General features: G+C 42.8%; 1 protein-coding gene across 15 annotated transcripts in view; it reads left to right on the forward strand.

Annotated features, from left to right (window-relative positions):
• EPB41L3 (erythrocyte membrane protein band 4.1 like 3) overlaps positions 1 to 16,761 on the forward strand; it is a 64,601-nt gene that overhangs the window by 9,672 nt on the left and 38,168 nt on the right. For all 15 annotated transcript variants that reach the window (XM_075705419.1, XM_075705427.1, XM_075705422.1 and 12 more), the window contains one exon: positions 15,123 to 15,227. In XM_075705419.1, coding sequence (XP_075561534.1) covers positions 15,123 to 15,227 — 105 coding nt within the window. The remainder of the gene's footprint in view (positions 1 to 15,122; positions 15,228 to 16,761) is intronic.

Below are 16,761 nucleotides of genomic sequence, written 5' to 3' on the forward strand. Positions count from 1 at the left end.
GCGTTCAGTCACAGGAGTCAACCCAGTCTGCTTAGATGGATGCTGAGCAATGACTTCCACCTAGATTTCCACCCCTGCTGGAAGCGGTTCTCCTTGCACTCTTCATTGCACTCTCCCAGCCAGCATCAGGACCAGAAATGCTTTTTGTCAGAAGCAGCCAAGTCCACAGCTGGGGCCAAAACTGCACTGCAAAGAGGGTGCTGAAGGTTTCTGTGTTAAGCAAGCTAGACCTATACTTTGCATTTGTTGGTTTGAAGAACCAAAGATAAGGCAAGATCCAAGACTGCAAATTGATTTCAGATAACCTTAAAAAAGATAGTGAATGCACTAGTTCAGGGTTTTCCTAAGATACAAGAAAACAAGCAAAAATTACTTATTTCTGGGTTTCTCCCACTTTAAGTAGGGGTTTTCAGGTGCTGTAGTACAAATTACACTATTTCTAGGATTTTTTTCCCTCCTCTTCCCTCTCTGCCCCATCTCAATTTTCTGTTATCTAAACTACTGCATTTTAATTAAAAGATGCAAGTGGAACCAGCTGTCATCATCTCCCTTATATGTAGCCTAATTTGAAGTGTCTTCCTAAAACAGGTTGGAATTTGCCTTCATTGTTTCTGCTCTAAACATATACATGTTACTAATCACAAAGTGAGATCAGAAAGCTAGAACATAATCTGTCTAAATAAATGGTAAAATAATTAGATTTCATTTTCAAAGGCTCAGCTGTCTGAGCCCATTGGTAATTTATACTCCTTCTTCGTTCTTCTGCTCAGACTTTCTTATCGTGCAGGACAGCAGTAAATGAAAACAAATGTTTCCATGGCAGCCTGTCTGTGGCATCTCCACAGCCCTACATCAAACAGAGTGAGTTGCCATAGGATTCGGAGAGGCTGCAGAGCACATGGAAGGCTAACATCTCAGAAAGCATTGCTGGTATCCCCTTGTCTTGGTGGGTAGGGGGTCAGCTGAGGTAGGAGGGGATTGGTAAAAATACACTGTGTTTGGGGTTTTTTTTCATCCAGTTTTCTCAGTCATGCTGCCACTGGGACCTGGGCAGTGGTTGGGTGACCCATGCTGTTGGCAGCGATAGCCCCTGCTACGCCTTTGTGATGAACCTCTGGTGACTCCCTGGTGGAGACCCCATTTTCTTAATAGTGAGTTTGCCCAAGACCTCAAGTGATTTTGGAGTAGCATACTTGAGTTAAAACAGTGAGATGTTTTATGTCCACACATTCAAAACCAGGGTTTATAACATGGACAGGGGCAGACTGAAGTGCACAGGTCCCTTTCTGCCCTGCATAGGTACATGCTGAAACCCCTTTTTGGAGATAAAATGGGCATGAAGTAAATGGATTCTCAAATAGGATGGAGTGTTGTGTTTCACGTGAGTTTTTCTTTTTCCTGTACAGAAGTGAGAATACAGGGACACTTCCTTAAAAAATAAGCCATTAAAGATGGTCATAGGACAGGCTTGAAGAACAGAGAACAAGCAGGCTTACTTCTGCTTTGCCACCACTGCCAGAAACGAAAGAGAGTGGTAGCTGACTTCGATGCTGCATGTGTTTATTTTCCTGGTTTTCAAATCCGGCTTGCAAGACTAACTCTGGAGGAAAACCTGTCCGTGTTTCTGTATGGCAGTGGGGGAATGCATGGCCCCGTTGTCCCCCTCCCTGCGCAGCATCCGAGCTCACCCTTCCCCAGCACCCATCACAGCAACGGACCTGCACTCCGCTTTTGCCCTGGGAGTTTAATAACATTAAATTTCTCATCCATTTTGAGGTAGGCTTTAAGGTCAGGAAGGAAACCACCGTAGTAAGATGCACTCTGCTTTCTGAAGGATACAGTATCAGTTAGCCCCTGCACATTTTAATTGTTTAATGAATTCCATACAGTCTCCTGCAAATGGCTTTACATGTGAAACTGATTACTGAATGCAACAGGGAACTTTTTTAGTAAGTCTTTTCCTTTTGACCTGCTCGTTGCTTACATTTCAGTTAATTTAATGTGAAGAGCTTTGGTTTAGGTTTTTGTTCCTTCCCCGGGATGTGTTTCAGTAAATGTGACTGGGTTGAGATGCAGCGTCGTCGTTACACAGAATGTTTCCTGTCCCCAGACCCGGTAATTAGGGTTGACTCAGATTAGCCAGGGGATTCAGTTAAGATCTATGTTACCTGACACATGTCAGTAGGAGTCTGAGTATTGCCTGAATATGTTCCAGCTGAATAGAGTTAATATACAACTCTGCTGGCTTTCTTTGTCCAAATACCGTAGGCAGCTTTTTATGAGTTAAAATACTTGTCAATTCAAGAAGCATAACGGTCTGGAAATCGATACTGATGTTGTCCAGCTCACAATAATCAACTGTGAGGCTGAGCAGAAAAAGGTTTTTTGCTTCAGTTTGCTAATTGAAACAAAAATAAAAATGTTTGGGCTCCCTTTTAGTAGTGATGATGGTTATTATCATTTCACTGAAGCTAAAGAAACCTAAATAAAAGAAAATCACTTCAGGTTGAGCCAAGCCTTTTGGAAATGCCGCAAGGCAGAGGGAGGATGCTGGTGTGGCACTTGTGGGGCTGGAGCGTTTCCTCCTCGCCAGGAGAGAGGCTCAGCTCCCCCAGCTCCCCCCCAGCTCCTCATGGCTGGGAACATCTGGGCTGTGTGATATTCAGGGAGAAGGTCTCTTACAACCTTGATAGGAAAACACACCTAAGTGATTAGACAGCTGGGGTCTCTTGTATTTCCTCCATTTAATATGAAAGTATTTTACAGAGACTGAAGGAGAACCAAGAATTAAACCCAAGTCACTCCTTCAGACATCGCACCAAGTAAACAGCAGGTTGGGCTTTAAATTCCACCTTTTGGCACAGCAGAGGACATGGAAGAAATCAAAATAAATGCCAAAAGTTTAAAAAAAAAAAAATTGTATGTGTCCTCTCCACATCTATTTTCTGTATCTAGTTCTCTTATCTCTTGCCTTTCATTAATAGTTTCTGAAAATTATTTGGGCAGTGAAATGATGGGTTTAGCAGACAAAAATCTTCATTGTAATACTTTGGAGGTGCCAGACATTTTTCATAATGGTGAAAACTATTGAGAGAGGTCAACTTACACTGACAAATATTTTTGTCTGCCCTGAAACTTCATTTTCTAGGCAATAAATGATTAGCTGAAAACTTCCTGGTGAAATGTTGCCTCCGGTTCCCTCCCCTTGGTGCACCAGTTGGACACAATCCAGGCAGCAGGTGCTTGTTCTCCGTCTGGAGAAGTTTTTAAAAATTTTTTGGTCATGCACACTCAAACCCTGGTACTGCAAGGCTCATTGCTGGTTAACCTGTTTGCGAGAGCCCGGGAGAGGATTATCTTTTACCCGCCTTTTACCCCAGACAGATAGAGGTCTGTTGGCTCCAGGGGTCCTGTCCTTGTCACTATCCTTGCTGATGGCCTCACCAGGGTGAGACTGCGTCAATCCCTCCACGTTTGTCTTCTCCAGGCCCATCGCTGGGGGTGGTCCTCACCCCCTAGAGAGCCTGCTGCTCCTTATTGGGGTGCCTGGTGTAGCCAGCACCCAACCTCCGCACGCATTTTTAAGTGCTACTGGTATGTAAGTCACAAACAGTGGAAGAAGGGCTTTGCTTACCCTTTTCCTTTCCCCAAGTGGATGCTCAGATTTTAAAGCCTCCTGCTATGTCTGGACAGTGTGTCCGTTCCCCCTATCTCCCCCGTGCCCATCCTCCCGGAGAAGTTGCTGATTTTCTTCTTGTTGCCTGGTCGTGCTTCTGCCAAGCCTCCCTGCATCTTGTCATGTTTCCTGACCCGTTCCTGTGTTATTCAGGTGCCTGTTACCTGCTCCAGCTGCCCACCAAGCCATTGGAATTCATCTCCGTTGCTCGTTGCTCCCATTTTATAGGTGCCATGCCCATGTTAACACTTTGAGTTGCTGTTTCCAGACCAAAATGAAAGAAATGTTCACTTTATTATCATCCCCTAAAAATATTAGCTGTCATGTAAAATCCGAACACCTCATATGGGTGATTTTTTTCCAGCTGAGCCCCATGCAGTGTTTGCTGGGCTGCTTTTATGTTTTCTTATCCCTGTCTGTTGATACAGTGAACAAATATCAGAGACAGGACTGGGTGGTGAGGAAATACCTGCTTGCAAAGCAAAGCTGTGATAGGCAGTGAGGTCTGCCTCTCATGGTTTATCTTGCTCTGGCAGAAATGGTTTTGATCTAAAGTGGATAAAACTTGGATGTAGCTTGAGAATAGGCTACGTTATTTTTCTTGACAACCCCAGCATCGATGGTGTGATACTGTCTAAGGTGCCCCAAATCTAAAAGCCTGATAGTTGTGCTGCCTCTCCTGCCTCATGAGCGTCTTGCTGTGCTATGGTTTGTGTGATGTGGTTTTTTTTTTTTTATTTCCACTCCAGCCAGGCAATGTAGGTCAGGGAGAGCTCTGTGGCTTTTAAATTTATATAGCAAGATTACTCTGTAAATCGGACTATGTTGACAGTAGAGCTTTTTTCAGCTGAAAATAAACAAAATGTTTACGGTTGATTTTTGCTGATACACGCCAGTAACTATTTATGGTACAGGTAGCGGTTGGTTCCCCTTGCTGTGTTGGTGCTAAGCTTGTGCATAGTTAGCAGTTACGTAGGAGAGATGAGCGTTGGCTGAGCTCATCCAAGTATACGTAGAATAAGGAAAATATTTATATTGATAACCCTCACTGGAAAGCTTCAACTGCTGTACTGAATCCCAAGAGACCCGCTTGAGTTACCGCAGAATGTCTTGCAGGAGGCTGTGGGGCAGTCAGGAGGCATTAAGCCAGTGGATCCAGCTGCACATCTAGTTAAAATCCAAGCCCAAACGATCTGTGTTCTTAAGGCTGAGCAAGGCTGGGGGGTGGGGGGGTGGGGTGGGTGGGAATACTTTCTCTGTTGAAAAACCTCCAAAATCATGGAATACAGTTGGGTTTTTTTTTTTGTCAGGCTTTGGCAAATATGTGAGACTAATCAATGTGCTGAGAATTGCACTGCTGTTTAAGAAATAGTATCTACTGTTTTTTTCCTTTGTTGGAGAGTAGTGCTCGTAAGCTGTTACCAGATCTCAATTTTTACAGCATGAATTCTGTTGATGCACTTGGGATGCCCAAGCATTTGCTAATCATCCCGTTTGACAGGTATTTCTGTAGCCGTCGTGCACATGCAGCCCTGGCTGTTACACTTCTACCTATAAAGACATGCCACAGAGTATTTGTTATTTCTCAGGTGCCCCCTTTGGCTGCTTTGCATTGCTATGAACGAAGTGCTCGCTTTATTCCTAAGCATGCAAACTCTGTAGCCTTGGGAAGCACAGAGCTCATACGATGCTGGTGCTGGTGTGATCTCTGCTGCTGATGTAGAAGGCAAAAATCCTAATTTGGTTTGATGCCAGAATCGGGACTAGGTCACCAATCTTCTTACTGGGATTTAGCAGTCCCTTGGGTTTTTTTAGATTAGTGCTGGCTTTTTAGGATTGCCAGCTCAAACGGCATTAAAGAAGGTTGCCCCTGATAAAAACTATGTCATGTTATACAATGTCATTGACACTTGGTGCAGGTATGTAAATATAGCATAGACAGTGTTATGTATTTATCTAAACGCTCGTATCAAATACGTAGGATATTGGTGTCAGAAGAGGTTATTTTCAGGAATGGTAATGCGTATCAATGTGCTATATTACAATAAATATCAATAAGCTGATAAATTATAGTACTACCATGATAGGGGAAAAAAGAGAATGATCAGTTGTTACTGGATGTCAAAATACCTTCTAGTCTACTGCAAGTTTTCTTATATGATGTTTGTTTATACTTGTGGAGAAGTATGGGATAGAGTTCTAAATTAACAAGCAGAGATGGGCAAAATAATACTGCAGTTCTTATTTCAGAATATCAGAATACTTTGGTCACCTACAGGGATGTATATGCAGGTTCACACATAAAAATGTCAATAACAAAATAGAACTATTGGAGAGCTTGTATTGGCATGCAGCTTTCAGGAAAACCATTTCTTTATATGAAGTATATTCGTATTGGAAAAAAAAAGTCTGTAACACAGCTTTTATTCAACTATTTCTGAAATTGCCTAGCTCTTAGTTTTTCCCACATCTGGCTAAATTGTTTATTCAGTAGATTGTATTTGGAACTGTGACCTGGGACTTTTCCAAATGCAGTTTACCAGTGAAGTTTCATTAGTAGCTATAACTAAGTACGTAAAAGATTAAATGTTATTTCCTTTCGACAACCAAAAAATGAATGTGTTTTTCTTTGAAACTTTTATTTCATTGCCTTTATTTTCTTCGCCACCCGAAAGGCTGGCATAAAGGTCTTGTTCAGTATCTCCTACACATGCTGGCAAACTGCTTACAAACTAGTTGAGAGTATTATGTCCATCCAAGGGATACATGTGTCCTCATAAATGTTCATTTATAATACTCTGCATATGCCAAAACCAAGCTTTTTCCCTAAGAAACATAAAATAGTTGGAGAAAGAAGACTGGATGAGTTCATTTCTTTGATCTTTAAGCTTTTTTCTGTCTGTGTGGGAGAGGGGAGTAGGGTATTTGTTTGCTTTGTGACTTTGTATATCTTACTGTTGTCTTTGGTGTACAAGGTTGAACTGGTAACTTCAGCAAAGTGTTTGTTTAGTAGCAGAATTGACTGACTTTAAAATGTTTTGTATAATGCCTAGAACATCACTCTCAACGCACTGAACTTTTAGATAAACTGAATGTTGATTTTTCAAGAACTGTCAGTGCCATGTTCAGCAAGCACAGCAGGGGATGTAGGGGCCTAAATTCCAGTGGTTAGGTCATGTTATGCTTTTAAAAGCTCTCATCCTGCAAGTTATACATGTTGTCCGTAAGACGTACTTCGGTAAACCAGAGGAAAACTTGCTGGTTTTCTGCCAATTGATGCTCCAGGAAAGATTCTCCATCCTATTCTTCTTCCTGGATACTCCCCACTTAGCTTCCTGCTGGGGACTTCAGTTGAGAAACAATAGATTTGAAGAAATTTGGGGTTTCTTTTCTCCTTTGTCACCTTTCTCCTTTATCTTCTTTTCCCCGTGGAGAGAAACTGTGTAGAAGCGTAAACAACACTAAAGCAAATCCTCTGAAAATGCAAAATACAAATGTGTAGAAGTGAAATGAAGTTAAACTTCTTTGGAATGACTTCTTCCATTTATCTTCCTTGCAAAAAGCAAACTTTCTGCTGGTTTTTTCATCTTCTAATCAAGACTGGTTCAAAAAACACATTCTCCCTATTTGGAAATTTTCTGGCCTAAAGTGCAGTTATTAGCTTCTAGAATTGTTCAGTTCAGCTCTTTGTATCTTGACCAGCTCAAACTCTTGAGGGTGCAGTCCCCCTCCTGGCTCTAAAGGAAAGGGTGGTCAAGCATTGGAACAGGCTGCCCAGAGAGGCGGTGGAGTCACCATCACTAAACCCACCTAAACGATTCTATATGATTCTATATGATTCCATAGAATTGTTTAGGTTGGAAAAGACCTTTAAGATCATCCAGTCCAACCATTAACCCAACACCACCAAGTCCACACCAAACCAATTAAGGGTAGACTAGCCTAAGCCATGTCCCAGAGTGCCACGTCCACCCACTCCTTGAATGCCTTCAGGGATAGTGACTCCACCACCTTATGATTCTATTCTATGATTCTCTTTCAGAAAAAATATGGGAAAGGTCATAGCATGTAGATTTTTATTTCACTTGCAGAAAAAAATGCACTCCTTACCAGAATGACTGCATGAGTTTAGGACCTCTGATTGGCTCTCCATAGATGGAGGGGTGTTGTGATGTGGTCACAGCTCCTCTGCATTTGGAACCACACTGAAAGTTCATCTACTCATAAATTTGTATATGTTTGTGTATGCATATTTTATGTACATTAAATTAGGCACATATTTGCCTATGCATATTAAATTATGACATATCTGTGATGGTCAAATCCCTTCCCCAGAAATGGGGTTCTCGGTACAAAAGGGATCTTGGAAGCTTGCATACACTTGAACTCGCAAGTAATGACTATTTGCACAAGTAATGTTTTTTCCTGGGATTGGGCATATTTTTGTGTGGGTAATTCATGAGGAAAGAATGGGAAAGTGTGTTGTCAGGAGGGTGGAATTTCAGCGACTTGGAGACTCAGCTGGGGGAATTTGTGGGAAGAGAGTGCGCACTGTGGCAAGTACAAAGTATTCCTGAGAACCAGCAAATATTTACACTTGTTTGTAAGTGTTTCTTGTGTTGCAGGAGGAATTGCAGAAGCTGCAACATGGGGGAGGAGAAGCTTCCCCATGTGTACACTAGTTATTTGTTGCCATGTATGTTTTAACTTTTCTGTGTGTTTTCCTTGCGTTTGCACAGAGGACACCAACATTGGGCCCATGCAGTGTAGAAACCGAAGTGTTGACCAGGCTTGCAAAATGCAATTTAAATTAAAACAGTAAAATGAAATAAAATCAGTGATCTGGACACAATTGGAATCTTTTTCATCATGCACATTGCAAATGAAAAAATTAGCTAATACTTCCCCACCAGAAAAGGAAGAGGTTGGTACAGCCACATGCCAAAATACATTACCGCATGCAAGGCTAGAGCCAGCCCACACATTTATATAGTGCATTGTTAAGATCCATTGGAAAGTGCGAATGCTAATTAGGAATGTGAACCAGATAACCTCAGCATCAGTTAAAGTCCAATTATTCCTACCAGGATTTCATGATACTAATCTGTTTGTCCTTCTTCCAGCGGTCGTGCCCAACTAGAGTTATTACAGTAGTTGTACAGAGTTTAATGCCAGGCTGGTGCTAGCGTGGCATTGTTCATTGGCAGGTTGACAGCGTTTCCGAGGAAAGTGGTGATGTCGTGTTTGCACATGTATTTGCGCAGAAAGATACGTGCAAACTCTTTCCATTTAAAGTCCACAGCTGTGATACTTGTTCATCTTGCTGTGCTCCGTGACTGAGCAGAAAGTGAGGCAGTTTCAGTTCATTGGGGTGCCCTGCCCTTGCAGTTACTATGCAGTGGAGATGATGGGTATTGGTGGCAAAAATAAATCCCTTTATAGATGTTTGGCTGTGGGACTCTTTTCTGTCTTCGGGTTTTCCCTTGGCTGTAAAATTCGGTGTGAATGTGATCTCTTGTAATTGTTTTCAAACATGAGGGGCGTACCTGCATGCTGCAGACAGCTTCCTCCCCCAGCCCTTGCTCAGCATTTTGCATCCACATGAAACTGCAGCATCAGATGCAAAAATAGAACCGCTCCAAAATGCGACACTTCGGAGGTTGCAATAGCTTTTATTTCTAGGAAGCCGAGAGGGCTGTTTTCTGCTTTACAGCTCCTCATCCTAGTTCCCTGTCGGTGAGAGGAAGGTAATCTGCTCCTGAGTAAAAATAGAGTATGAGAGTAGACTAACACTCTGCACTTTGATCAGGTATACAATGATTAACTCCTTAGCGTCTGTGGAGGTGCACGGGGATCCCAGTATCACAGCCGTGCTGGTTTGAAGGGACTGGGGAGGCCGGCTGGGCCAGCCCCTGATTTGAGCAGGGTGATGGCCAGCACTGGGTCAGGCCAGCTGTGGCGTTGCCTGGCCAATGCCTTGAAACCCCCCAAGACAGAGGCTCCTCAGCCTTGCTGAGATACCGGTCCCAGTATGGCATTGCCCCTCTGAGGAAAAATTTATCAGACGGTGGGTTGGATTCGGTCTGGAAGAAGCCTGAATGGTGACAGGTCCTCAGCATGGACACATGTCTGCTGGAGTAAAGCCAGGAAAGATGGACGGTCCAGTAGGTTGGAGGTTATGCAGCAAGCGAAGGTGTATTGCTCAGGGTGAGGGTACATCAGAAGAGAGGCTCAGGCTGCATCACCAAGGTGGGTGCCAAAATGCCCCGCAGGCAGTTGCAAATGGTCATGTTTCAGGGGCAGGGCAGGATTGCTGAACCAAGAGCCACACCAGCTTGAAGGAGACATTTCTGAGAGATGGTGTCTCCTGGCTTGGGGCAGCCAAGCCTACACTCTTAGCCTACACTCTTGCACAGAAGCAAAATTTGCCCCTTGAAGGTGGCAGTTCTGGATCCTGATAAATGTTCCTCTGGCCCAACTGGCTTCCAGTCTGGGAAGCACTGTCCAGCATATAACATTTGAAATCTTCCTGATCTCTTCCTTATATCACACTTAATAGCAAAGAGCGTTCCTGGGGTCTTTACTAGCACCTGCATGACAATGAAGTTGGTGTCACATCTTTGTATTACACTGTTGGTTACTCATTTCCCATGTAATTTTTGTTGTTGCTTATCGCAGTACAGTAGCATACAGTTTTGGTAGCTTGATTGCTGCAATATGGGTTTTATTATCACCGGAGGGTCCTGATGGACAACAAGGTGAACAAGAGTTAATGATGTGCCCTGGCAGCAAAGAAGGACAGTGCCATCCTGGGTCACATTAGGCAGTGTGGCCAGCAGGTCAAGGGAGGTGATCCTTCCCCTCTACTCAGCACTGGTGAGACACTCCTGGAGTGCTGGGTCATGGTCTGGGCTCCACAGTCCAAGAGAGACATGGACATACTGGAGAGAGTCCAACAAAGGGCCACGAGGACGGTGAAAGGGACTGGAACATGTCTCCTGTGAGGAAAGGCTGAGCAAGCTGGGACTGCTTAGCCTGGAGAAGAGGTGGTGGCTCAGGGATATTACCGACGTGTATCAATATCTGATGGGAGGAGTAAAGAAGACAGAGCCAGATTGTTCTCAGTGGTACCCAGTGCCAGGACAAGAGGCAATGAACACAAAGTGAAAAACAGGAATTTCCCTTTAAATTGAAGAAAAACATTTTTGCTATGAGGGTGGTGAAACGCTGGCACAGGTTGTCCAGGCAGGCTCTGGAGTCTCCATCCTTAGAGATACTCAAAACCCAAGTGGACACAATCCTCAGCAACCTTCCCTAGGTGGCCCTGCGTGAGCAGAGGGTTTGGACTAGGTGGTCTCCAGAGGTGCCCACCAGCCTCAGCCAATCTGTGATTATATTAATGTGCAATACGTGTTTTATGACTGAAGCAACAATTTATCTGTAACAAAAGCTTGTGTTTTTTCACTTTAATAATGTTCATTTATCATAAGAACATTACAGCTTATGGGCTTAATCATAATAAAGGAAAATTTTCTCATTATTTTTCTGCATTAAGAAATACCAAACCTTGTACCCAAATTTCCACCAATGAGAATAACTGACTTCATAATAATCTTGTTATCCAGGCAGAGGTAAGGTGGAAGTACTTCTTTTTTGGGCTCCTCACTCTCAGTGATGTACAATGTGTTATCTTGGTCTGGTGGTCTTGTAAGGGGATGGGGGTGCGGTGGAGGGATATGAGCTGAAGAAGCCAATGTGGAGGGGGTTGAGCACGAACTCTTTCTGGAGAAGCCAGTTAGGGGCCAGGAGAACGTTTTGTGGCCTTCGGCCTCCTGCGGAGGGAGAAGCTCAGCTCCAAAACCGGGGGAGAAGCTGGCTAGGAGAGCAGCCATTTCTCCTCTCCCTTGCATGTGGGAATTGCTGGCGGGCGCAGGCTTGCCAAGTTCACTGCTGCTGGCTCCTTTCACTGGGAGCTTGACCAGAAGGCTGTTTATTCCCCATTTCAGCTTCGAGCGAGAGCCCTGGCCTTTATAGGGCTGCAGGGAGCAGGCTGTGAAAAGTGTAAAGTTTTTGCTCCCGGACTTTTGTACTCATTTACACTGTTCAATCTATGTTTTGCATTCTTTCTGTTGTCTTGATTTCCCAAAGCTTAAGCACAGTGTCTCTTTTTCCACATCTGCACATTTCATTTCATCCTATTCATGCCTGAAAAATAGCTAAGAATATTTCTGGAGGAGACTCTTGCCATATTTACCTTTCAGAAAAAGTCTTCATTTACGTGGCCAGTATTTTATAGCATGAAGTCTGATATTTTTTTTTTTTTTTTAATCCACATTTTTTGGACTGCTGAGAATTGCTTGGCATTTTTGGCATTAACCAGTGATCCATGGTAATCAACAGACTGTCAGTCTTTCATCACCTTAGACTTGTCACCCCAAAATGATAGAAAGCAAAGGTTTAGGATAGGTTGAGGAGCTGTATGAATTTGTAACTCAACCTTTCTCTCCTCCTCCCATTCTCTCCCTGCCAAAGCAATGATACCCGTGCCTTGTCTGGCATGCTTATTTGGGCACACAGTAAAATAAAAGCAATTAGCAAGAACACGGGAGGTCTGTTCAGTTGCTTTAATTATATATTCCTGACTAAACCTCTTAATTTCCTATGGATTAATGCAGTAGCCTCTCCTCACTGTGTTTTTGTGCAATGTTGTTTTAGAAAGAGGGTGTGCGTGCTACTGCTCTGCGGGTACGAAGCGGCAGCGCTGCAGATGTGCAGGTGCACGAGGATTTGGAGGGCATCGGTGGTGGCTCCATTGCTAGGCAGCCCCCACTCCCCAAATGACAGGAGCCCCCTAAATCCTGCTCCCATGGGTCAGCTCTGAGCTGGGAAGAGGCGCTCAGGGGCAGTGGCGACTCTGCAACGTGAGGCTCATCTGTCTGGATACTGATGGGTGTTTCTGTGGAGAGTGAGAAAGAAAGTGGTCCTGGTAAGGCTTCCCCTCAGCTGTCACCAGTTCACACCTGGTGTCCACTGAAGAGAGGACCCCAACTGGCAAGGGCTGTCGGTTGTACATGGTATTTCTGACATCCTCTCACAGCACCAGCAGGGTTTTCCTGTATCCTGATGCAGCAGGAATTTTGTGGAAGGTGGCTGAGTACAACTTGGGCATATTTCTACAGGAAGAGGAGGATACATTTTGTCATGGACAAAAAATGGACCATGCAAATTATTCCAGGCTTCCCATACTTATTCTCACTTGCCCTCAATGTGTGGCCAAACAAGAAATCCTGAGCACTGGGTTTTTTTGGTTGGTTGGTTTTTATTACGGCACAGCCCCACACAACTCTTTCCTGCAATTCCCTGCTAAAACACCATACCTTGCAGCTGCTAGCTACTATTTCTCAAAGCTGACATCTGTGTAGCTACACAGATCGGCCACATAAAACAGCTCCTGTGTTGGCCTTGTGTGACTCTTAAAATTAAGAGGACATTGAAGTGTCACAATTCAAATACATGTAAATGGTGCAGTCATGCAGGCATAGTGTCTCTCAAAGCAGGTATCCTATAGAGCTACCCTGTTTATTTCTCTCTGTTCAGTATAACCACTGGGTTTGTTATCAAGTAGAAAAGCAATACATGTGGCAATTTTTGCTTATAACTTGAATTTTGGCTTGAAGGCTCGGACTTTATTCTTCTCTGCACACCAGTAGTGAAACCTTCTTTATCTGCCTGATCATCTCCATGGAGCATCAAGTATAAAACCACCAACCCCTTATTATCTACTTCCAAGTTTGCAGTGTGCTGAATTAACTAAACATTTGTGTGAAATTATAAAGGAGCTAGGGTATGTTTATGCTTCCTACTACAGGGTGAAAGGCATGTGACAAGCAGAACAAGGCCCTAGAGCTGTTTGCTTAAATGATGCTGGAAGACCCAGTAAATGAAGTTACAGCAATACATTTGCAATGCATTTCTGTGCCTGTTTTTTTTTTCTCATCTGGAGAACACTTGTTAGAGTTTTTCAGCCACATTCTTCAGTTTTCCCATGGATAAAAATGTAGAGGATATTTCCCTGCTTCCTTTCTAATACACCGAGCCCCAACAGAATTACCGAATTTAACGTAAATTAGGTTACACTGCACAGCTCCCTCCATCATCTCTCGTAATGTTTTCGCAGGGTGTTAGGCAGCAACCCTCAATTCTTTTTTTTTTTTCTTTTCTCTTGGCTTGCTTACCACTTCTAAAATAGTTTGAGGCCAGCGTTGGGCTCCACAGGTTTGCTGGCGTAGCTATGTCAGCTTGGATTGTGAAATATCCATCCCCCAGCCAAGGCTGGGGACTGGCAGTGCGGTCTGGCTGAGGCACGTAAATTTGGAGGTGGTGTTCTCTCCTCTTTTGTACCAGCCTCCTGCGCTGTGTTTGAAGTGAGTAGCGTATTTCCAGTCTGCTTCAAGTCATGCGTATGCTACAGATAAAGACACCGCAGTGCTGACATCAACTAAAATATTTATGTATGCGTGTGTTTGATATAAAGTGGGGAGATTTTTTCCTTTAGCTGAATTGCACTTAGGGAAGCAGGCATTGATGAAACTGCGGCCCAAATAATTTCTAATTGTTTATCATAATTAATGCATATCAGAGTTCGCACACCTAGCTTATGAAGGGGACATATCTGTCTGCGTTTGGTTTTTTTGAGATTTTTTCTCTATGTCACACATAACACTGAGAGCTAGGATGACCTGAATTTTTAATGTCCAATACAAGCGATACTACGAAGCTTCTGCTAAGGGCTCTGGCTGTTGACAGTGAGAGATCTGCTCATTTAATGTGTTAGCAGTAAAGAAGGTTAGTGGGACACTGGAAAGCTGCTTTCTCACCCAGCTGCGTTCCCAGTGAGATACTATGCTCTTTCAGTGATTTCAGTAGATGGTGTATCGTATTTTCCTATATATTAGGCAATAAAGGATCCTAAAATCAGTGTACATTGCTACCGAAGCAAGAAGTATCTCCACGTTTGGCTTTTCCTCCATGGATTGCCCCTCAGTCACAGCTCTGATAGTCCATGACCGGGAATATTTTGTACTGTTGTTTGTTGCTGCTGTTGCACACAAAGAATGCTCTGGTTTGCTGAGATATGACATCAGTGTGCATTTGAAGTTGCAATTTCTGACAGACAGAAGAGATCTGCTAATTGAAACGTAAAACGTGATACGTATTGACTTATTTTTAACTTTGCAAGACGATCTGAGGTTCTATGGAAAGCAGATCTACCCCATTCAGCAGATTCTTATGCGGCTCCAGACCAATAGGTTTGAAACATGGATGAGTTTCAATAAATAATTTTGGGTTTATTGATCTGAGAATTAAACAGAAAAGGTGTTATTTTAATGTTTATATTACTTTATTTTGCAAACATGATTTTTTTTTTCCTGTTCATTTCCCACAGAAACGTTCCAGAGGACAAGTGCTATTTGACAAAGTGTGCGAGCATCTGAACCTTTTGGAAAAAGACTACTTTGGGCTAACATACAGAGACACGGAAAACCAAAAGGTAACCCCCAAAACTGTGGCTGGCTTTTGGCATGTGGACATCAGAAGTCCATGAGACACCCCCCAGACAGTTTGCAAACAGTTCAGAAGTTGTTACCTTCCTTGTCGAGTTCCATAGACGTAGCTTGAGCTATTGTTTTTTATACCTCTCAAGAGCATCCCCTGTGTTTCCCTGGTTTCCCTCTGTGTTGGCTATTTATGATGTGAAAGAAGTTAATCATACAGCTGGTTCTCTTTCTAGTATGATTTATTTCATTACTGCCATAGATGAAAGTCAGATTTACATTCATAGATACACTGCTGAACATATAATACTAAAGTACAGCTTAATAATACTATGGTTGGGATACAGATAGGCAGGAGTTGATTGAGTGCTCCTGCTAACTGCTAAGATAAAGTAAGGCTTTAAGTCTTGACTTGCTTTATCTGAGTGTTATTGTTGATTTGGCTAAAGACATAAGTCTTCACAAGCAGTTGGCAGCAGTAGTGAATCACATTCTGCTCAACTTCAGTATTAAATAAGCTGTGTGTTAACAGTGTCCAAGATGATCTAGCATGCAGGTGATATATATATATATATTTTGGTTTGGATGTGTTATGATGAAAGAGAGGGTATCAAAGGGTAATTTAAAATATGCTGTGTGATTTTGGCACTTTAAGATAAATATTGTGAAAGAAACCAGTAACAAAACTTTTCAGCAGTATGTGCCATAGCCCAGCAGAGCTCACCAGGTGAAGATATTTTGTGCTTTGCATGGCCTGAAAGGTCTTTCCTGATGCAGCTGGAGCTATTACTGCTTCTTCAGCTGTTCATGTCTTGTGAGAACAGTTTTTATTTTCTAGGCTTTCCTTTGTTTCAGTTGTATATGATGCAAAAGAAATCAGTTCCGTTTTCTCTCTTTTCCCCTTTCTTTACAGACTTTTAAATATAAGGATTTTGTTTCTGAATCAGAAAATCACTTAAGCAGACACTTGGTCCATGCCAGTGCAAGATAACACTTTAGCATATGCTTAGTTTTGAGTTGTGGTAAAAGTTTGGCAAATGTTTAAGTGCATTTCCAGATAGGTGTGCTTTCCTGTACTAGAAAGAGGATAATGTAGTCATTATTAACAGGTGGTTCAGAAGTACTAAACATTTATAGGTTGCCAGTTACTTTACAGAGCTAAACAACTAAAAGAATACTGCCTGCCACCACATTTATTGATCAATAACATGCATATTTTTCATATCAAAGTACTTAGAAATTGACCTCCATCCTCTGCCAGGTAACTTCCAGCCAGACAATATACATGCCCACATCACATGTCACCTTTGTAAACAGAAATCCTTATGCATCCTTAACTTCTTGGTGCATAGTGTGCTTTCGTGCTCAGCAATAGCTGGAGCTCTTCAGGCTCACATTTTGCACATAGATGGGGTTTGGACAGCTGCAAATTGGTTATTTTTGTTGGGGGAAGATTGTTGTGGTCTGCTTGTTTGATAGTTCTTTAGTATTTTCTTTTCTCTGATACGTTTGTTTGTCTTTCTTTGGAGA

This window comes from Pelecanus crispus, chromosome 2 (genome assembly GCF_030463565.1).
Source record: "Pelecanus crispus isolate bPelCri1 chromosome 2, bPelCri1.pri, whole genome shotgun sequence".
In the NCBI taxonomy this organism is placed as follows: domain Eukaryota; kingdom Metazoa; phylum Chordata; class Aves; order Pelecaniformes; family Pelecanidae; genus Pelecanus; species Pelecanus crispus.